General features: G+C 38.0%; 1 protein-coding gene across 2 annotated transcripts in view; it reads left to right on the forward strand.

Annotated features, from left to right (window-relative positions):
* The window catches only part of neto1l (neuropilin (NRP) and tolloid (TLL)-like 1, like), a 92,711-nt gene that overhangs the window by 52,951 nt on the left and 16,206 nt on the right, over positions 1–23,554 (forward strand). For both annotated transcript variants that reach the window (XM_066721269.1, XM_066721272.1), the window contains exons 5-6: positions 19,575–19,616; positions 19,736–19,863. In XM_066721269.1, coding sequence (XP_066577366.1) covers positions 19,575–19,616; positions 19,736–19,863 — 170 coding nt within the window. The remainder of the gene's footprint in view (positions 1–19,574; positions 19,617–19,735; positions 19,864–23,554) is intronic.

Here is a 23,554-nt window from a genome sequence, read left to right on the forward strand (position 1 = left end):
ATGGGCAAAGAGCTTACTTTCTGGGGTAGGTACTAAGACCATCACACGATCTCCTGGGCTGAATTTTCTGATCTGGGCAGTTTTGTTATATTGATATGCCTGGATCTCTTGTGCCCATTCAAGGTGTTCGCGGACGATTGGAGTGACCATATCTATTCGGTCCTGTAACTGGAGAATATGTTCTCCTACATTACGCCCCCTTAGGCCCTGTTCCTCCCAGGTTTCCTTAGTGAGGTCCAGGATGCCCCGTGGGTGGCGTCCGTATAACAGTTCAAATGGGGAGAACCCTGTTGATGCCTGCGGAACCTCTCGAATGGCAAACATGAGAAAGGGCAGTAACTGGTCCCAATCCCTGCCTTCTTTGTCTCCTACTTTCCTCAGCATGGATTTTAAGGTTTTATTGAATCTTTCGACAAGCCCGTCGGTCTGTGGGTGGTACACCGAGGTGCGTAACGCTGTGATGTGCAGAGTTTTGCACAAATCTTTCATACGTTTGCTCATGAATGGGATCCCTTGGTCGGTTAGGATCTCTTTTGGGATTCCCACCCTGGACATTACCTGGACTAGCTCCTTAACTATAGTTTTTGTGGCTGTATTACGTAATGGAATAGCCTCCGGGTACCTAGTGGCATTGTCCATAATCACCAGTATATACTCGTGACCCTGAGCCGACTTGTTAAGCGGCCCTACAATATCCATGGCGATGCGCTCAAATGGAATTTCTATGATAGGTAGTGGCTGCAGGGGTGCTCGTAGAGAGGGCCTCGGACTTGCACGCTGGCACTCCAGACAGGACTTGCAGTAGCGTTCTATGGCTTTCCGTATGCCTAGCCAATAAAACCGCCTTAATATTCTTTGCAAGGTTTTCTCTACCCCTAGGTGGGCCCCAAACAGATGTGTGTGTGCCAGTCGTAGGACCGTATTTTGATATGCCCTAGGTACTAGGAGTTGTTCAATTGGAGTTCCCTCTATCTGTGTGCACCGGTAGAGCAGGTAATTTTTTATTATAAAATGTTCTAGAGGATTAACTAGTACATTTTCTACAACCTCCCCATTTACCTCCGTCACTCGGGTCTTGATGTTAGCCAAGGTGGGGTCATTAGCCTGTTCAGTAACAAATCAGGTCCCCTCTGTTCTAAACGGTTGTGTCCAATCCTCCGTCCTGTCTATGGGATCAACAGAGGCAGGGGTGACATGTGTCTCCCCCAGGATTTCTGTTTCCGTACACTGTGTGGCCACGCCCTTCCCTTGTCGTTTCCCCGGTTCCCCTATTAAAGCTACCTGAATGGGAGCCCCTCGCTGTTTGTCTACCCATTTTTGTTTCTTCGTCTTCCATAACTTCTTGGAAGGCGCTTCAAAGACCTCTAGGTCGGCAAATGGGAAACCTTCAGCTGGGTTCTCGGTGGGCCCTCCTTTCATTATTGAGCATACCGCAGGGTTAGCCAATTTGTCTTTGTTTTGTACCAGGGTCTTAAAGCCTGGGAAGTCTCTACCCAGAATGACCTCATGGGGTAGCTTTGGCACTACCCCCACCCGGAGGGTCATAGACTCTGTACCAATGGTGAATTTCACCTGTGCCGTGGGATAATATTTAATGTCCCCATGAATACAGGTAATCCCGGGTTTAAGACTATAGTTCAATAAGGAGCGTCGCACCAATTTGGGCGTCACCAGTGTTAACGCGCTCCCAGAGTCCATAAGGGCCTCAGCATTTTTCCCATTTACCACTACCTGCATCAAGTAGGGGTATTTATTTCCCCCAAATTTTTTTACAATAATACTGCCCACAAATGATTCCCCCAGACTACAATCCATGTCCTCAGGCTGTTTACAATACTTGGCTGTATGACCTATTTTGTTACATTTATAGCATCTAAAGACTGATGGATCCCCACCCCATGGACTAGGAACAAACTCTCTATACAGTCCCTTCACGGTCGGAGACCGCTCTTCACCCCCTTCCGGCGTCGCCGGAACCATGGTATTGGTCGTGGCTTCAATGTACTCCGGGAGGGGTTCCGGGGTGGTGATGTGGTGACGGGGGACCAAGCTAGATCCTCTGCGGCCAGCTGTCTTTCTACGACGTCAATTAAATCGTTGACGGTGGTGGGGTTCCCCTGTCCCACCCACTTCCTTAGGGGCGCAGGTAGGGCCCGAAGATATCGATCCATAACTAACAACTCCACTACTTTCTCTGCCCCGTTCACTTCCGGACGCAACCACCTGGTCGCCAGATGGATCAAATCAAACATTTGTGAGCGGGGTGGTGTTCCTGTTTTGTATTCCCATGCATGGTACTTTTGGGCCCGGACAGCTGAAGTTACTCCAGCTCTCGCCAGAATTTCTGCCTTTAAATGTGTGTAGTCGTCTGCTAGCTCAGTGGCCAAGTCATAATCTGGGGCCCAGCCCTCCCTGGTGGCGGTTCACTCAAAGGCCAGAAGGAATGCTTCCACGTTGTCCTCCTTTGTCATCTTTTGGATGACATGGGTGGACCTAATCGCGTAGGTGGGGGTCGGAGTAATGGCCATCTTCTCCAGCCGCTGTATGATGGCGGTTTGTTCTTCTCTAGCTTGCTCGAGTTGTTGTGCCTATAACCGGTTAATCTCCTGCTGTACTGCAGTGGCGTTCACTAGCGCAGTCACAAGGGCATTCAGGTCTGTCATCTCTACTGTGGGTTGATTGATTTTCCTGATCAAAATTTTAATCCCACTCTGACACCATATGTGAAAGACCGGTAAGTGGGTGAGCTAAGAATGAGCCATCCAGACAGGGCCTTTGTGGAAAGGACTCTTCTGCCCAGGTAAGTTTAATGCAACACAAAAAATGTAATACACACACAATTGAACAAAACAAAACAATAATTGCCTAGCCTTGTCCAGGCCTACCTGACTTTCTTCCTTTCCCTCTCTATTACCACATCTGTTCAGGAACCCCACAAACACAGGGGAAGTCCTTTTGGGAAAACTTTTTCTCCCCAACCACCAGCAGGTGGCAGAATGACAATTCCCAGGTTAGAATGTCCGTGTGGTTCTTCAATTATTAGTGTCCTGCAATGGTGGACTATTCCCACAGTCCTAGGTTCCCTAAACAGGTTTTTATCTTTCCCCAAGCCACAGGGTATTTTTATTATCATTAGTATTCGAGTGACTATTAGCAAGGGTTTAGCGATTATACTCACTCGCCAGTATACACTCTTACCAAATATACACATGGGCAGTGGTGGTACATATCCTTCTGTGTAGTGAGCAGCTTACCACAGGTTCTAGTAGCTCCTCTTAGGCTTTTCCCAGCTCGTGTCTGTCTCTCTGCCTGCTCCGTTATATTCCCAAGAGCCCCGCCCCTTCCTGTCTCTACCGCAGGGGCTCCTGGGACATGTAGTTTTCTACCTTGGGCAGACATTCCTTAAAGGGACGGAGCCCCGTTCCATCACAATATATATATATATATATATAGTTTGCTTTGTAATATATATATATATTGTGCAGGCACATTTGTAAATGTAAACAATACAACAAAGGTTAAGGTTCCCAACAGGTTTTGTACAGAACATTACAGACAGTACATGGTTTTAAAGCAGAAAAGTACATTCAGTATAAAACACATGTAGAATTAAGATAAGTTAGAGAGACAATGCAAAATTAAATCAGTAAACTGCTCCTTCTGATGGAATTGTTAACGGATGATTTCTGTTAGCGCTTAAGAATAATAATAAAAATAAAGCACTGTCACACTGCCTTGTAATAATTAAGTACAGTTGTTAATTTAGTAAATATAGCTACTTTTAGCCCCATTCTGTCTCCTACCTAAGCTTTCATTAATTTCTGATACATGTTAGGACAGCCCTATAACTCTTAATATGTCAGCACAAAGTGGACAGAGAGCAGAAGATCACAGCAATATTAATATGATACTTCGCGCTCTGCGCAGTTGGCGTCCGTTTCTCAGACTCTGTTGGCTCTTCTGAGAAGCTGCTCGGCCGACACGACTTGCTTGCTGTCCAATGGCATCAGTCAAATATATTTCACAATGTCCCTCCCTTTCCGTAATTGCTTCTGAAAATGCTGCAGCAGCTGCTTTATTTTTTCAGCACTTCCAAATCTCACAGCCGCTGCAAATCTCGCAGCCCCAGATTTTTTCAACAGCTGTTTTATTTTTTCAGCAGTTGCTCTTCAGGGCCACCGTAATATTGTTTTGTTCTGTGCATGCTCTACCATCTTATCATTACACTAAAAGAAAGACTGAAAGAAAATGTTTGATTCAATGTATCTATTTTGGGGAGAAATTATACTAAGGATGTGAATCAAAATATGATTTATCTTCTTCCTGTGTGAAGGCACAGTCAGAGGGTGGATAACTCTCTCGTTTTACTCTTTTATTTTGCATATATAAAATGGCATGACATCCATCTGAAGGATGCAATCTATTTCCCTGTAGTCAGGAGCACAACCACTGTTTAGAAAGTAATTGCATTCTGAAGTGCACAGGAATGGTTAGTCTATTATAAAACAGAGAATAATAATATGCTATTTTGAGTCTTTATATTAAATTGCAAATTATGTTGTTGTTGTTGTTATTGTTATTATTATTATTATTATTATTATTATTATTATTATTATTATTATTATTATGTATTAGCACTTTATAATACTCCCATGCACTTATGTATTGTTGGCAACTCTACTGTTTTACTGTGACTTCTCCTATGCTACCCCCTCAGGACCTAGGACTTACTGAGGGCGAATTACAGTTTCCACAAGATGCATTTTAAAGCATTACAAAAGAGCAGTAATACAATCAGTACACAATACAATCAGCATACGTCAATTTAAGTCCTAGGTATGTGCTATAAGAAGGGGGGATAGGAAAAGATGCAGCAAAACAGTAGAAGTGCCAACAATACATAAGCACATGGGAGCATAAGAAAGCATATTTAAATAAAGTGCATAATAGCAAGAGTGCTTTAACAGCCCAGTATAATAGGTATTGCAGCTAAAGGTAAACTGTGACGATGTCAAACTGGTCTGTACATGCGTAGGAAATGGCTCCCTTCTTTCTATGGGTTAACTACTACATTTGTGGGAATTGTACAGTGACATCAATAGTGCCATCCTAGAGACTTTATTTAAATTAATTCCACCACCTGAGTATGTCCAACAGTTCTTCTCAGGTTGGAGTCAGGTTGGAATTAAAATAAATAAATAAATATGAATGAATTGAACTTGCAGATGTTATTAAAGACAATTAAAGTAGTACTGAAGTAGTACATCGAACAAAAATATGAATTGAGCAGAAAACACTTAGAGTCAATGTAAAGAGTTTAAGTAAATCAATCCCTGTGAATATCATATAATGTTAGAAGTGGTTATATGCCATTACTGCTACAATAAAGGTGTATGACAAGTAATAATTCATGTGCCTCACAAACTGTGCAAAGTTAGTAATGACATACCACTGTCATATTCACTGCAACCATAAATCCAATTTGTCTCTGGGGCACGCCATGTTATGCCTGTTGATAAGAAGGTGTGATGTATTTCTGGATTTCAGTTCTCAGCTTGAGACTGATTAAAAATAAATAGTATTCAAAGCTGAAATAAATGATCTGCACAATATGCAACAAGATACATAATTATTATCAATAACCCCTTCACCCTTATACCTTGCTGACACTTTTGAGTGGTTGTATTAAAGCTTGAGAATCTGCACAGGCACTTATTTTGCCCTTTTTAAACAAAGGTGCGTTTTAAAGCGTTTTGCAAACCACTTAATAAATCTGGCTGTATTGCTGCACAGAATGAATCACAGTGGTTGTGAGATCACATGGTACTGAAAGCAGTTCATAACAGCACATTGCAAGGAATTGTAGACTGCAGTGAGTTTAGCAGGTACAGCTATTGTGTTCTGTATCTTTTCACAGGGCAAGGCAACGTTCCAAATGAGCTTAACTGAGCCTGCAGGCAGTTGATTAATTAACTGTGATAAACACTGCTCCTTTTTCAAAGCAGAATGCTCAGCTTGTGCTATAAGCTAAGACATTTACTTTTCTATGATATTGTTTCTTTGGTATTTCATTAAATTAGTAAATTAGTTCTTGATATTTCTGGTCCGAAGAAGAAACTAAATGGTTGATAGTGTATTTCTGGATAATTTTGCATAAATAGATACTGCTCTTGCACAATAATCATTACTAGTTGTTCTTAATGGTACCACTTGGTACATATGGTGGCTCATGGAGGCCATTACGAAATGAAAAAACAGGGTCTTTGTTTTCTCAGGACCACAAGCTAATTTAGCTTAGCATTTCAATATAACCAATCATTTATGCCATGATCACAAGAAAAACAATCTCCAGATCTCAGTATTACAAGCCATTATCTTGTGATCAATATGCTGCTATTGTTGTCTTTGTAAATCCAGTGCATTTGAGTTAACATGACAAAAAAAGCTTCAATCTGAATAAAAATAGATGTTGCCCGTATTGGACTTTAAAATACACCGATCAGCCATAACATTATGACCACTGACAGGTGAAGTGAATAACACTGATAATCTCGTTATCATGGCACCTGTCAGTGGGTGGGATATATTAGGCAGCAACTTTGTCCTCAAAGTTGATGTGTTAGAAGCAGGAAAAATGGGCAGCGTAAGGATCTGAGCGACTTTGACAAGGGCCAAATTGTGATGGCTAGACGACTGGGTCAGAGCATCTCCAAAACTGCAGCTCTTGTGGGGTGTTCCCGGTCTGCAGTGGTCAGTACCTATCAAAAATGGTCCAAGGAACGAAAAGCGGTTAACCGGCGACAGGGTCATGGGTGACCAAGGCTCATTGACGCACGTGGGGAGCGAAGGCTGGCCCGTGTGGTCCGATCCAACAGACGAGCTGCTGTAGCTCAAATTGCTGAAAAAGTTCATGCTGGTTCTGATAGAAAGGTGTCAGAACACACAGTGCATCGCAGTTTGTTGCGCAGCCGCAGACCAGTCAGGGTGTCCATGCTGACCCCTGTCCACTGCCAAAAGCACCAGAACATCAGAACTGTACCACGGAGCAATGGAAGAAGGTGGCCTGGTCTGATGAATTACGAGTTCAAGGTGTTGACTTGGCCTCCAAATTCCCCAGATCTCAATCCAATCGAGCATCTGTGGGATGTGCTGGACAAACACGTCCAATCCATGGAGGCCCCACCTCGCAACTTACAGGACTTAAAGGATCTGCTGCTAACGTCTTGGTGCCAGATACCACAGCACACCTTCAGAGGTCTAGTGGAGTCCATGCCTCGACGGGTCAGGGTTTTGGCGGCAAAAGGGGGACCTACACAATATTAGGCAGGTGGTCATAATGTTATGGCTGATCAGTGTATATATGTAAATTCCAACTGTAACGTTGATTTAATATTTTCCTCTAAATGTAGAAGGATTGGTGCACTTGGTTCATTTTGTCAGTGTTTCAGTTTTAATCATTTTTGGCATACATATGTAGTTAAGACAGAACTGCTCTTTAAGGGATAATACTGACAAGAGGAAACTATTTAGGAAAATCATAATGCAAATGTTTTCTCAAGTTTTCACAAATATAAAACTCTCTCCACATGAGATTTTATTTTATTTTCCAAACCTGTCTATTAACCAAATACAGGTTGACTTGACAATAAGAAACCCTGTTTGTAATGTATTAATCTTAACAGCAAGGTTTTTCCAAGACAACTGTATCTTATTATAACACATTGTAGGAAATAAAATAACTGGGATATTGACAGGTTAATTTGAATGAGGCTAGTAAAAAAAAAATAGAAACATTGTAATGCAAAATTCATATGCACACAGTTGTATATTAAAATATTAAAACTCTTTGATTCAGATTATGTTATTCAGTGTTTATTAAACTAGACTAATGTATCAATTATACCTTCTCAGAGTGTGTTGAACACTGATTCAGCCTGGAGAGAACTGCAGCTGACTGAACAGAGTTAGGAGAGGCACTGCTGGACTGCTACTCCATTGATACCTAATATTAAAACAAAATGCTACAATGCTACAATGATAGTAAGTTTGGCAGTGTAATTAAATTAATTGACTTTGGTATTGATTGATAGCATGCATAGCTGGAAGTAACAGTGTTGATTGTAGCTGTCAGTGAGCATTAATTTAAATGGTGTCACCTGCAAGTGAGCAACTGCCTTGTCAAGTATTTCTCTCCAAATGAACGATTTCCAATTAGCCTGAGCAGGTTGCAGAAGACCAGCATAGACCAGTATCAGAAATGGATTTGTACTTTTCTCAAATGCATCTGAATGCCAAGGCAAGGTGATTGAACTCTGCCTGTAGGGAATTAACAGCTTGATCAATGACAGTGAAGAATCACAATGGATTCTGTTGATATTTCCAAGGACTTTCTGTGCCTTGATCAGTTAAATGAACTGCACTGCATCTGACATCATACTACATGCAAGAACCTTTTCTTGACCGAAATAAATGCCTTTGTTTTAGCATCATCACTTGAAAAGTTATCTTTCAAAGGCCTCTGTATAATGATGCAGGAAGAGGGCTAACTCTGTAAAGCTTTTGCATTGAGTTGGTGGGAAATCCTTTTTGTTTTGTTTTTCTCACAAGACGAAATTAACACATGAAATAGAACCACACACAGCCTCTGAGAAGGGAATACAATTTACAGAAAGACATAACACACTATCAACAATGGCATTTGGCCAACGACAGTACACAAGTGCTTAGCTTAGCTTAGCTAGCTTTAAATCCTAAAGGACTCTGGCTTCATCAACATTGACCAAATATCCTCACTATTCACTGATTTAGGCATTATGCCAATTCTCTGATATAAATCACCAATAAAAGAATAAGTAACATTTAAATTAAATATGATTATTGATACACATACAAAATAAGTATCATTATGTCTATTTTAAATTAGTTAAATATTCAAAGTCTTCAACAACATGTTTTATCTAGTCATACAGTCTAGCACACAAAGACAATTCTATCAATAAGAGTGAATACAATGTTTGAGGTATCTGTTTTTCTGTTAGGAAATTGTATGAAACTGTAAATATGTGAGTTGTGTTCATGCATGTACATTAAAATGATAAACAATAAAATATGTTTTGGAAATCGAGAAGATATTAAAACAAACCTCAAAAACTGGATATGAAAACGCTTTACATTACCATGATTTTAAAACGTTAAGAGTCCAAATCAGGCGTTTCAAACACGGTAATATCAATATCGCAAAATACAGCACTTTGAACTGCCTAAGTGAGATGTCTTAGTGAAAGCATCATTCAAAACTCAATTTCCCTCAAGCTGTGATGTTCCTATAGAAACAAGTGATTATTGACATTATAGTCCGGATGCAGAATGAACTGCCAGTGCTGTGTCAATTCAACATTTTTTTTTTTAATGAGAGTAAATCTTTTCTGAATTCCATTAAATAAGATATATATGTTTCAATCTTTTTTGTGTGCAAGTGGCAGATGCAAGTTTTCAGATCATGGCCGGGATTAAATCAAAACTACAGAACTGTACTCAGTTGCGGCTTCATTTTTAGAAAGATGCCACTTTCTTCTAATCAGAAATGTAACCGCTATGATGTACAGGTTTGTAGTTTACTATTAGCGGGTGGGTCAAAGTTTTGATTTAATCCGGCCCCATATTTATTATTATTATTATTATTTTATTTTATTTTATTTATTTTTTTTTTTTTTTAATTATTATTATTTTTGTATTTCTTTCTTGGCAGACACCCTTATCCAGGGCGACTTACAACATAAGTGCAATACAAAAATTATAATAATAACCCAACAGAAATAAATATGACCCCAAAAATCATAGCAACCCGATGTAATATATTAAAGTACAATGTGAATGAAATGGTAAATATTATATTTACTAGTGTAGAAGGTGCTATCATTCCTGCCACCTTGAGGATTGTGTTGATCCCTTATGACACAGAGTCTGGTTCAGATTCTGGATATGAAAACAATACAGAATACGAGTCGGAATTCCACTTCTGTACACAAAGGTGTGTATGGGCTGTGCACAATTATGTTTTTATAATGAAAAGTAAATAGCCATACACAGAACCAAACCCCTAAACTATGTATGATGAGGTCTGATCATCCCCAAAAGTCACATCCTGGGCGGAAATATAGTTTATTATTATATTGGTTGTTTGGTTATTTTGGCATATTTGGTTTTCCATTTCATATTGTTCTTGTGCATAGTGCTATTTAGGAAACAGTTGTACTGCGTAAGATAGAAGGTGTTGTGCAGATGTTTATTTAGTGTCCGTGGCTGAAATTCTTGGGTGATACAGTGAGGGAAAAAGTATTTGATCCCCTGCTGATTTTGTACGTTTGCCCACTGACAAAGAAATTATCAGTCTATAATTTTAATGGTAGGTGTATTTTAACAGTGAGAGACAGAATAACAGCAAAAAAATCCAGAAAAACACATTTCAAAAAAGTTATAAATTGATTTGCATGTTAATGAGGGAAATAAGTATTTGATCCCCTATCAATCAGCAAGATTTCTGGCTCCCAGGTGTCTTTTATACAGGTAATGAGCTGAGATTAGGAGCACTCTCTTAAAGGGAGTGCTCCTAATCTCAGCTCGTTACCTGTATAAAAGACACCTGTCCACAGAAGCAATCAATCAATCAGATTCCAAACTCTCCACCATGGCCAAGACCAAAGAGCTGTCCAAGGATGTCAGGGACAAGATTGTAGACCTACACAAGGCTGGAATGGGCTACAAGACCATCGCCAAGCAGCTTGGTGAGAAGGTGACAACAGTTGGTGCGATTATTCGCAAATGGAAGAAACACAAAATAACTGTCAATCTCCCTCGGTCTGGGGCTCCATGCAAGATCTCACCTCGTGGAGCTTCAATGATCATGAGAACGGTGAGGAATCAGCCCAGAACTACACGGGAGGATCTTGTTAATGATCTCAAGGCAGCTGGGACCATAGTCACCAAGAAAACAATTGGTAACACACTATGCCGTGAAGGACTGAAACCCTGCAGCGCCCGCAAGGTCCCCCTGCTCAAGAAAGCACATGTACAGGCCCGTCTGAAGTTTGCCAATGAACATCTGAATGATTCAGAGGAGAACTGGGTGAAAGTGTTGTGGTCAGATGAGACCAAAATCGAGCTCTTTGGCATCAACTCAACTCGCCGTGTTTGGAGGAGGAGGAATGACCACAAGAACACCATCCCCACCGTCAAACATGGAGGTGGAAACATTATGCTTTGGGGGTGTTTTTCTGCTAAGGGGACAGGACAACTGCACCGCATCAAAGGGACGATGGACGGGGCCATGTACCGTCAAATCTTGGGTGAGAACCTCCTTCCCTCAGCCAGGGCATTGAAAATGGGTCGTGGATGGGTATTCCAGCATGACAATGACCCAAAACACACAGCCAAGGCAACAAAGGAGTGGCTCAAGAAGAAGCACATTAAGGCCCAGGAGTGGCCTAGGCAGTCTCCAGACCTTAATCCCATAGAAAATCTGTGGAGGGAGCTGAAAGTTCGAGTTGCCAAACGTCAGCCTCGAAACCTTAATGACTTGGAGAGGATCTGCAAAGAGGAGTGGGACAAAATCCCTCCTGAGATGTGTGCAAACCTGGTGGCCAACTACAAGAAACGTCTGACCTCTATGATTGCCAACAAGGGTTTTGCCACGAAGTCGAAGGGGTCAAATACTTATTTCCCTCATTAACATGCAAATCAATGAATAACTTTTTTGAAATGCATTTTTCTGGATTTTTTTGTTGTTATTCTGTCTCTCACTGTTAAAATACACCTACCATTAAAATTATAGACTGATCATTTCTTTGTCAGTGGGCAAACGTACAAAATCAGCAGGGGATCAAATACTTTTTCCCCCACTGTACATATATTTTTATTTATTTCATCCAGATCTATAGTTTTATTGTGTTTGTAATCAAGAATAAGGTATCTGTATTCTGAATATGTACCTTTATGTGTGCTTTATGACTATGTAGGAAATCTTAAAACAGTCAGTTTAGTGTCATCTTACTTATTAATTGAACTTGACAATTTAGCCCAAATCTTATTTCATGGATTTAAGACATTATTTAAAAATAAATTATATATATATATATATATATATATATATATATATATATATATATATATATATATATATTAAAAAAAAATTGGCCTGGATGCACACTTGAGAATGAGCAACATTTTGCTTTCAGTATCACTACCTGTGTTTTGTTAGGTAATAGGCATAATTATGAAAACACAAAAGACAAAAATAGTACGATATCACAACAGAACAGTATCACTACCCAGCATGGTATTTTGCAACTGCAGTTGTTTGCCAATATGGTACATTAAACTAGTGGAACATAAATCTAGTCACTGGGTCTGAGGGTTCCTGGTTTTCATTCCAGCTTTTCTCTTTGCTGCTTAATTGAACAAATTAATTTGTGAAATTAACCAATTTAACACCTTTCTAGCTATTAATCAGTTGGTTATTTAAAGTCACCTATACAACTTCTGCTCCTGCATTGTAGATAAGATGAGGCAAGAAACCTAGATAATTAAAAAATAATAGAAACCTGCAGATCTTTATTTGTTCAGAATATAAACAGTACATACTGTTAGGATATAGAAGTAGAGGGGATTGTACAGTTCATTTTATTTGAATTTAGGATATTGTAGAAAATAGAAAATACTGATTTCACATTGGCATAACCACCTTAACTTTCAAACCAATTTAAATGTATTAAACAGCAATCTTCAAAAAAAAAAAAAAAAAAATATATATATATATATATATATATATATATATATATATATATATATATATATGTATGTATGTATGTATAGTGATATATTTTGTAATATGTGATACATAGCGGAACGTTTTATATTTCTTTGCAATATTTACCAGACATATATAACCCCCTTGTTATATTGCTGGTGTAATGTAGTTTTATTTCAGGTTTCAGAAATTATGAACAGGACAGCAATACACCTAGAAACACATAAAGAAATAGAGGGCTAACACAGTGTATGTGTTATTGTAATACTGTACTGTGCATTTTTAAATTATCCATTGTAAACCTTACAGACAACGTGTAATCACTATATATAGTAGGGCAAACGGTTAAAGTGCACAGGCCTCCTACACTACAAGAAACACTAAAAGAAACAATGGCCTATGTACTGTATATTACAATAAGAATTAGGTAAAAAAAATGATTAGGTTATAGGCAAGCGACTATTTAAAAAGGGAGCCAACCCTACAACCGCAGTATATCCGAGTCAGTGGTATAGCGAGGGGCGATTTCACAATGGGGTGGTGTGTGAAATATTGCACACAAACAATATGGGATGTTCAGGTAACATTGCAGAATCAAATTTCGTGAGAATGTTTTCCATTTACTAAGTTACAGAGACATTACACATATCTTTGTGAAAATGTCAAGCTTCAATCAGTGGCACTCCTAGGTTCACACTTCCTGATGGATCGCGGTCCAACAATGGTTTCATCTGCACTAGTCTGTATCTGTGCCAAGGATGTGTTTATAATACCTACAGAAAGTCAGAATATCATGGCGCTTCCTTGTCATTCTACCTATCGTCTTTGGTATGAAAATTGAGGTTGACTGCCATGTTACTCCCCCATTGAAAGCTGAATACCATTGGGACAATGCCCGGTATATTTGAGTCACTGTTGATCAACGATTGTCATCTCATTAATTTTTCAAATGAGCGACTGTAATTTCAATTAATTGCAGTCCTGTATGATTTATTACTGTGGCTTATATCTTCTTTAATTTGTTGGAAAACATGCATGTATTCATTTTTGATCACTCATAAACATATTAACATCTTGGTTACAAACAAATATTATACCAAATAAAATACATTTAAATCTTAACCGTTAATGGATAGATCTCTGTTCTTATACGTAACCTTATACGTACCAATTTAATATGCAGTGGACTGAAAATGCAACATCTTTCTTTGATGCAACAAATATCTCATTTACAATGCGGCAGATGTGTACCTTGCATGTCTGTAAGGACCTGCTGTCGCAGAGGTTTTCCTCAGTAAAAACACTGATTGCGTGTTTTGGGCTTTAGCGAGTTATTATTAAATACCACTTGATACTATAAGTAAACAGTGGCCAGGGGTCACTTTCACAACCATATCTAGTATAGTGTGAGAAAACAAATGTATTTAAATACAACAGATTGCTGTATCTTTAGACTGTAAAATGTGCTTCTTTACAGTTACATTATTTATTGTGCCTACTGTGCAGGAAATGCCCTTTATTCTTTTATTAAATACATATTGTCAAAGTCATTTTAAAGATGCTGTTTGTTTGCTTTTTTTTTACTGATAACTAATTCAATATCTTTATATCTAGTGTCCCTGTATTTTCTGCAACCACGACAGAAACATTGCTCCAGAGAACTGCAAATTGCAGTGCTATTGAAATTACTTTTTTAATTCAAGATGCAGCATGCCTGTTTGTGTTGTCTTTTAATGCTGTTTTCGCTGCAATTTCAGATGGTGTGTATATATATATATATAATACTTACAGGAAAATACTATAAGCTGTAAAGATTATATTGTAAGCCTGTATTTACAAGTTCCTTCTGCACACTGTCCTTGTCTGAATTCAGCAGGAAATATTGCACTATTCTAGTCACATAGCTCTCTCCTTGATGGCACTCTGTAGGCTGGGAAGGCTATATAACAGGACTGCATTACAGCCATGTGCCAGATGTTATCTAGTTGGAGCACAAGGATAACGCTTTCCTTCATCGTAGATACAGTATAGGATAGGATACCTTCCTTTCGTAAGCCTTCTGACTTCTCAAAAGCATTTTGTAAGGAGTCACTATGGGCAAATTAGGTGAACATACTGTATTATGTTAGGGCTTGGTTTTCGGAAACATAAAATGCATACAGATGAGTCTGATGAGAATAAAATAGGTTTTTATTTAAAAGAGGGCTTTATGAAGACAAGATATTACTCTTATTCTTTATTGTAAAACTGTCAATAATGTTTGTGCTGGAAAGATACATAATAATATATGTAAGAAGAATTAAAATGATACAGTGTGTTTTGTCTTCATGAGCTGTCCTCTGAAGCTTTTTGCATGTCCTTTTGTATATATTCTGCACACTTCCCTTGTCCTCTACTGAAGTAAGGTTTGCAGGGTAATACTATCATATATCAGTAACTATTATTGCAGAATTTATACCTGAAAAGATTTTCTCACAGCTTTGAAGCCCTACACACTGCTGTCTGCTGAATATGCATATACTCTCCCAGCCTACTGCTTCACTTTTAGTTTCAAGGAATCCTTTTAATTGGGATGGTGAGCTTGAATGACAAATAAAAACATTATAAGCAGAAACCAAAGTAAGAATCAAGATTAGCATACACACGTAGGTTAAAGTCAAATGTAATTATTCCAGCTAGAGCGTTTAGTCTGTTAATATATTGATACAGAAAAAAATAGTTCCTTGCAATTAGTTATTTAACTTCATTATGTGAAATTAACTGTTACAGTGGCATGTATTCAATTATTCTCAGTGACTACATGAAAATAACATGCTTTGACTTTACTGGTGTAAAGTAAATTTGGTGGAAATATTAGGCTGCAATATTAGGCTACTTCTCCTGTTTTTATTCTCTCAAAACATTTTGTCCCATTTTATTGTCTTAAATCTACATGTTGCATTTTAACTAATTCAAAATTTATTTGCAATCAATAAAAGGTTAATGTCAAAACAGAAGTCATGATATGATTTAATATAATGTATTTCATTTGTAGAATCCTTTAATAGTTTCCTAGTCTTCCTTCTAAATTACATGACCACAATTACTTCCATGTTTTTCTTCATGGCAATTCTTTTCTTTAAAGAAAAGGGGGATTCCGGAGTGAATGCATTTGTTTATTTTCCCTGGAGACTTATGTTTGCCGGTTGACAAGACAGGTTAAGTGCTACCAACCCAAAATAATGTCAATTCAGTAACCAGCTCATTTAACCTAGGGGACGTTGTTTAATTAAATGTCTGTCTGTCTGATTTTCATTGCATCACTGAGGATTTAAGTAGTGTGCAAAAATGTGTGATACAAATGTTGGTGTACACTCAAACATTTCCCCTACCCCTACATGTAATATAGGGGTGTATATACCTGTTTTATTGATATATCTTACTGTATGAGTAAAATTCTTGCTCACAAAAGTGGTAATCTCCTTCCCCTACCTATTCATCCAGGAACACAGGAGAATGAAAGACTACATTTAAACAATCTGAAGAAAGCTTTATTATACAAGCAATGCAGTATGAGCTTCCAGGCCCCACAGCGCTTTACAACAGTTTCTCTTCATAATATTTAAATTGTCAGTTGAGAATACTAACTTATTTGGAGGGATTTCGACAGCAGCTAATATCAGTTATAGATCTGAAGTGTATATATGCCCACCTTTGGTTATAACAAACAAGGTATGCAGACAGGTTTACATTAGTGCAAATGCACAACTGTAATCATGGAAATAAGGGCAAGACATTTACTCTGTGTTCTTGCCTGTAGATTAATCAATATATTCTGCTCTTTTATAAGTTCAAGGAAGTTCTTCTGAAACCACTTAACTAACCAATTTACCTTCTGCTATACTTCTACATTTTAAATAAATTGACATATGTTATGTTTCTTATAGAAGCATACATCAAATTGTTGTAGCTTGTCATGCAATTTCCATTCACATTACAAAGGAAATAACAGCTCTGTTCTTCATGTGACAAGCAACTGTGACAATATCATAACATTTAATTTGTTTTATAACGAATGAATGTCTACATTAAACAGGAGACACTTCTTGACACAGAGAGTTGTTACAATCTGGAACAAACTCCCCAGCAATGTGGTTGAAGCTGAAAATTTAAAATCAGACTGGATAGGATCCTTGGATCACTTAGTTATTAATGGACACCAAACGAGCATGATGGGTCGAATGGCCTCCTCTCTTTTGTAAACTTTATATTCATGTTATTTTCTTGTTTTTTCCCCCCACAGATTACAGTGGGCTCCCTTCCTTGTGCACATTATATACACTTATCTGCATTACATATGAGAAATATATTTATAGATATACAAATAAGAATCATGCAAGATACCTTGGGAAAGCGTGTGTTCAAAAGCACAATGATAATTGAATTTGTATATGCACTCAACTGCTTTGAGAAGATCAGGGGTGTGTAAACAAGGCTCTTATACGTGACGTCATGCCTGCATTTCTATTCAAGTCAACTTCCGGCTTTGGTTGTTTTGATTTTGGTTTAAAGAGACTTATTTTTCTTGTACGCTGTGCAGAACATCCTTTGATCACACTAATCAAGAAAAATGAACAGTGCATCTGCAGAATCTATTGCATCATTAATTTAACATCATGAACACATTTCCGATCAGGGAGCCTGTGACCTTTTGTATTCAGTACAGAACATGTGCAAATAACCCTATTCCATCATAGCCTTCCAATCTATGTGCTTCTGAAGACGGGCGCCCTCAAGGAGTATGGTGCCTTATTTGCATAACTGTTAAGTGCAGAAGTGTATTGGGTTATGGAAGCAAACTGCATAACATGGGAGTACTGCTTTTTAGTTATTCAGATAAAGCTAGCCATTCGACTTTTAATAGATATACAATCAGAATAATGCTTAAGGCTCGGACAGATTTAAAAATCCAACAGCGCAAAAGACTCATTCTTCCTGTTTTAATACTTCCCTGGTTTTAAACCCAGTGCATTGAAGCAGTACAATATGACTCATGATATGACGGAAACAAAAAGGTGCTCATGCTGTTTATATATTGTCATTTTCACGATGAATGAATTGTCAGATGCATGGTGAACTGTGAAATATGTTTAACTTGCACCTCTTAATGTGAGTAGTAAAACAGCTATTGTTACATTTGCAAAGGGAAACAGGTATTTTACCAGTATGATTTAACTATCTGGGCTCTTGTTCATATGTTCTAAACCAATACATATACATGTATAAAAAACAGAAATTAAGTCACTGACCAGAAGTATTTTCCCAATGTGAAAGCTCTCCCGGTGCAGTAGGCACTCATTTACTATGCCAACATTCCTTCAATGAAGTGTTCATTCCTCTCAATGAAAAGCCTCCAGTCCTCTGTGCTTGATGTTAACCCCGTTTATAAATCAAGCCTTAGAGACAGAATATAGAGAAACGAACACTTCGTGTGCATTAGAAAGTCACTCTCATAAAGCATACTAGACATACAACTAGGGCAGATGGACCTAATAAAACCTGGTAACAACTCACTGCAAGATGTGATTTTTTGTTGTTGTTGTTGTTGTCCTATACATCTTCTGTAACCAACATATTGGAAAAACAATTTAATTGGATCAGTTACAACCTGGGGAAGTCAGTGAAGTGGATACAAGAAAAAAGGAGTTGGCACAAATCAATTTCCTTCCTATAAACTGGGACAAAGCATACTAAGATTAAATCTCCCAAGTTCTCAGTCATTCATATGAAACTACAGTTCACTTGGTGTACAGTAAAAAGTACTCAAACACACACACCCTTATTTGAAAGTGTTATTTTGTTACACATTTAGTTAAATATTTTTAGATGAAGTATACTTGTTTATAGTTTCACCATTTGTTGAACAGTGGTCTATCCTAGAGGAAACTGTAAAGATTTTGATTGATTGAATAGGGTTAAAATAGGTAGTGTAAACCTTTGGCTATTACTCCATTTACTGTGCAGTGGCAGCTAGAGGTTCTCATAGCCCTTGCCTTAGAACAGTTTTATCAGCTGGTATCTTTAACAGTTTTCTCTAGGCTGAACCCGTGTTCAACAAATATAAATTGATAAATAAGTCTAGTTTAAAGAACCATAAACTAAATGATTACCTAACAACAATTTAACAAATGGATGGTTTGAGCACCTTTGACTACAACTGTATGGCAAAGAAAAAAATGAATAAAAACTTAAACGTCCAGGTTAACGCACAACCTACACAACCATAGAATGAGTGTCAGCAACAAGCCCTACATGATCCACTTAGTCTTGTGTTGGTGTTACACACATGCTATATTTATCACAAGTTCTCGTTCAAGACTCTACGTGTAAGTGTGCATGTGAGGGGGTTGAAGATAACTTCCATACATACTTCTGTAGGTTTCAGAATTAATTAATCGACCTCACAAAAACAGCATACCACTGCCAATGGCATTCAGCCCAAGAATATATTGCTTTTTTTAATCAATGTGATCAATAAAATCAGAAGGCCCTACTATCTCCTCTTACAAAGACAGTCCTGTAACCACCGAACTGCATGTGTCTTAGCTTTCTTGTACGGTTATTTTGCCTCTTTTGGTACATCTCTATACTACTGAGAAAGAATTGTATTTCAAAAATACATATACTGTACGTATATTGCTGGGTAAAATGTGCTAAGCAAATAGTATTACCATTTGCTGGTATACAAATAAGGGTATCTGTAATAACAACATATCTATTCTCTTTTCAGATCCGGACTTTAAAGACCTTGGTGCCCTGAAACCACTGCCCTGTAGGTATAATTTATTATCCTCTACATACCTTTTAACTATATTTTGCTAACAGCTGATGATTTTTCAGATGATACTAATATTTCTCTCTTTTGTTTTGGGTGTGTTTCTTGTGGCTCAGTTTGTGAATTTGAAATGGGAGGACCTGAAGGTATTGTTGAATCTCAGCAAATCACCAAAGAAGGTAAAGCCTTAGAAACAGAGGCAGTGGACTGCAAATGGTATATCCGAGCTCCACCGCGGTCCAAGGTCAGTGCTTTTTATGTTATGTTACTATTAAAAACACACACACACACACACACACACACACACACACACACACACACACACACACACACACACACACACACACACACAAAATGTATATATAAGGCCTGTTCCTTTCTGTAAAGAAGGTTTTGGTGAATTACTGTTAATAGTTTCCTCAGCAATGCCATAACTTGTCAATTTAGACAAGTACTGTACACATAATTTCTTAGGAATCTACTTTAGAATGGCTCCAGGCTACAAATATTCTCCAGTTACTATATGTGTTAATGTTAAGTGGGAAAATGACCGCTGAAGGCTATTATTTAAAGAGCAAAATCATGAGACACTGAAGGGTGCTATTGATGTCATGCCAGACGTGAAAGAAGGAGGAAAGGCTTTTGCTTTAAAAAGGTCAGGCTGAGAGCAACAGAGTCTTTCGGAGGTCATGCATGGTTTTCAATCACAAAAGTGCTACTGTGGGGCAGGCCTAAGGCTATTAAACTGTCCTCTTGCACATCTTGTGGTCTTTTTATTTTTTTTTTCAATGAAATCCTTTGCCTGCTTGAATACAACAAGGCAAAAGGTGCCTGAATAATTATGCAGGCAACTCAATTGAATTACGGTTTCCAGTGTTAACCGGTACTTGTATATATTTCTATTCAAACTTACGTTATCATGTGAAAAAAACATGTTTACTGTTAAAAGACCATGGTGAATCACTTATGCTTGGAGGTAAATATATTGCACTTTAGATCCTTTTCAAGCTGCAAATACAGTTTCAGTCTCACAATACAAACCTACACTATACATCTGCTGTGCCAAGGTGAAGTATTCAGAGTTATAAATGATCAATTGCTAAATAAAACTGATGCCTGGGCCTACTAGCGTTTATAGTCGCACTGTGGTGTGATCTTGCTTCAGCTGCTTTCCCTTATCATTCAATCGAAGCTCTCTCCCTTGACAAATCCAATCCTTTATTGTCTGTTGGGATCAGAGTAACTTACTGATTCTCCCTGAGTTATGGTGAGGCATATTCCTTATCAATGCTTTTATTTCAGAATATCATATCCTCTTCCTCACTTTCCCCAGTCAATTATTCTCTTTGACCCAGCTCTCCTTCTCCATTGACATATTATGAGTCCTGTTCGTTACACAGTGTCTCGCAGGAAACTTTGGTTTGTCATTTAAAACATGGATTGTTGTGTGGATTGATTTAATTCTCTCCTGATGCCTGTCCAACCATATCAAAAAGAAAGATGTTGTCTTGTCCTGTGTGAGAAATATGCAACACTAAGTAATGCAATTTTGGTAGGAAAATATTTTGGATAATAGAAAGATAATATAAGAACATTATTTTCATTGATGGACATGTACGTTATGATTCCAGATGATGTGTGTTGCATTATGAAATCAGATATGCTATGCCCAGTATTCTTATTGATCATCTAGCCATGCAGCTCTGACCCCACTTAGCAAATTACGCCAGCCTTACTTTTTATCTGGCACATGAAAATAATATATTGAATTTCATGACAATTGATGAAAGGGTGTGCTTCTGGCTTTCTAATCAACATTTTGTTCTAATGATTTGAGTCACAAATGTAACATACCTTTTCATATAAAACATAATTGACAGAGTCACTTTGCCACAGACTCATGGGAGATATTATTTTTACGGTGCTGTATTTAAGTATGTGAACAGAATCCCTGCTAACATTATTGTTTTTATTCATTCATTCATTCATTTATTTATTTTCATCTATTTTTAATAACCTGTTTTCCACAAAAATAAGTAGATGGTTTCTGTCTGAAACTGAAACACATGTTTTTATCCAGCACATAAGTGGTGTTCCCATATTCCACCAACTTCCAAGCATCAGCTGGCACCAGTAACACATTAGGTCTTATCAGCATGATCTGCACCTCAAATAATCATAGTGGACAAACAGCATGTTACCAGAGGTTGTTGGATAGTAAAAAGTGTTTTGATAGTGTAAACATTAACAGAAAAAGGCCCCTACAAAGAGGCTTATTTGAACCTACTTGAGCAGTCATAAATACCATATGGATTGGCAGGGTGATAAGAAATCAGGATTATTGGAGCACCCAAGCGGGCTATCTAGTAAAAACCTCCTCTTATGTGCATAATGACTCTGGCCCAGCGGGGCTCTGTAGGTTAAGTCCATGCTATGCCGCTAATGACTTAGGCTGGCAATTTTGGCTTTATAGTGGGTACATTTGGATTGGGAATCGTTCTGTTGTTCCTGGTCTGGTGCCTACAGGGTTGGCGGTGTCAGTAGGAGTCCTTTCTCTTCTCCAAGTGGCATGGAAGCAGTGCAGTCAGAAAGCGACTGTACACAGAAGGACTCAGCTTGACACAAAACGCCTGGGAGGCCTATGTCAGAGATGGGGTGCAAGAGGCAAGGGGTGGAAGAGCAGTTAGCGATTGTAAAGTAGGGTATAAAAAGCCCCCTAAAGGAAATTACAATGACAATTTTATAGATTGAAATAAAACTGAAAGCTGACTTGATAGAATTATTTAACTTTAATTGTGTTTGTAATTATGAAAAAATGTTACTTGTGTTGTGTGTGTTGGAAATATTCCTATACTATAGCAGAGCTCTCCAAAAGGGTAATGCCGAATGTATTTCAGCAAATAAATAAATAAACCCCTCAGAATGTATCATAAAACCAGCAAATTTGACAAGTCTGCATACCTCCCTGTTTTTCCAGGATGATTCATGTCGAGTCCTTGCCAATAGGGTGAAAAATATCCAGAACATATAAAGAGCTAATGCTGTCCTTTTTGGTCAGCATCAGTCAGTGTTGTGTTTGTTGGTTTGTTTGTTTTGTCACTTTCAAAAGTAGAAGCAGCAAAAAAGTCTATACACTATGAATAACTTGGGATGCTGGGAGGCATATCCAGCCTTGACAAAGTAGCTTCCTATTCAGCCTGTTAATTAGAGATGATCTGTTATGATTTTTAAAGGCAGCATATTGTGTGTGAATTCTAGCTTATTTTAATTTGAAACTAAATTTACAACCATAAGTACCTGCCAAATACTGAGGAACTGTGCAGGCTGCTTAAAATATGTATTTAATGTGTGTGTAGGCGTGTAACATCAAAACAGTTACAAAAAGGAGGATGCCATTTGTCTCGTCTTGCATGTGACATTTTTCAAAAGCCTTCATGAATACTGAAGCTGCAACAAAGTAGATTTTTGGTGTGTATTGCTGCTATTGTGTGTTTATATGCTAATCTTGTGAGTTACCCTAAACAAAATCTGAAATTACAAAAATCAATACTGAATATCTCCTAGCATCCTGTTAATCTATTTTCATTGTAAATAATGTTTCTAAATAATGATGTAAGACTGATTTGAAATTAGAAGATTCAGAGTTTCAAACCCCGGTCAGTGATCCTGCTGCTAGGCCCAGCCCCTTAGTGAGGCCTCAGGATCGCTACGATATTTAAAAGTCAAATCCAGATATGCCTAAACTTTGTATTTAGTATGAGTACAATTACTTTATCTCCATATAGCAGTGCTTTCAACTCACACATTATATTCTGATCTTTTTTTTTTGTAAAATTTTCACAATTATTCATTTAATACAACCACCAAATATCAAATGTAAGTACTGAATATTAAATAGCACAAGCATCAGATATTAAAATATGCAAGCATCAAAT

The sequence above is a fragment of the Amia ocellicauda genome, chromosome 2, assembly GCF_036373705.1.
Source record: "Amia ocellicauda isolate fAmiCal2 chromosome 2, fAmiCal2.hap1, whole genome shotgun sequence".
Classification (NCBI taxonomy): domain Eukaryota; kingdom Metazoa; phylum Chordata; class Actinopteri; order Amiiformes; family Amiidae; genus Amia; species Amia ocellicauda.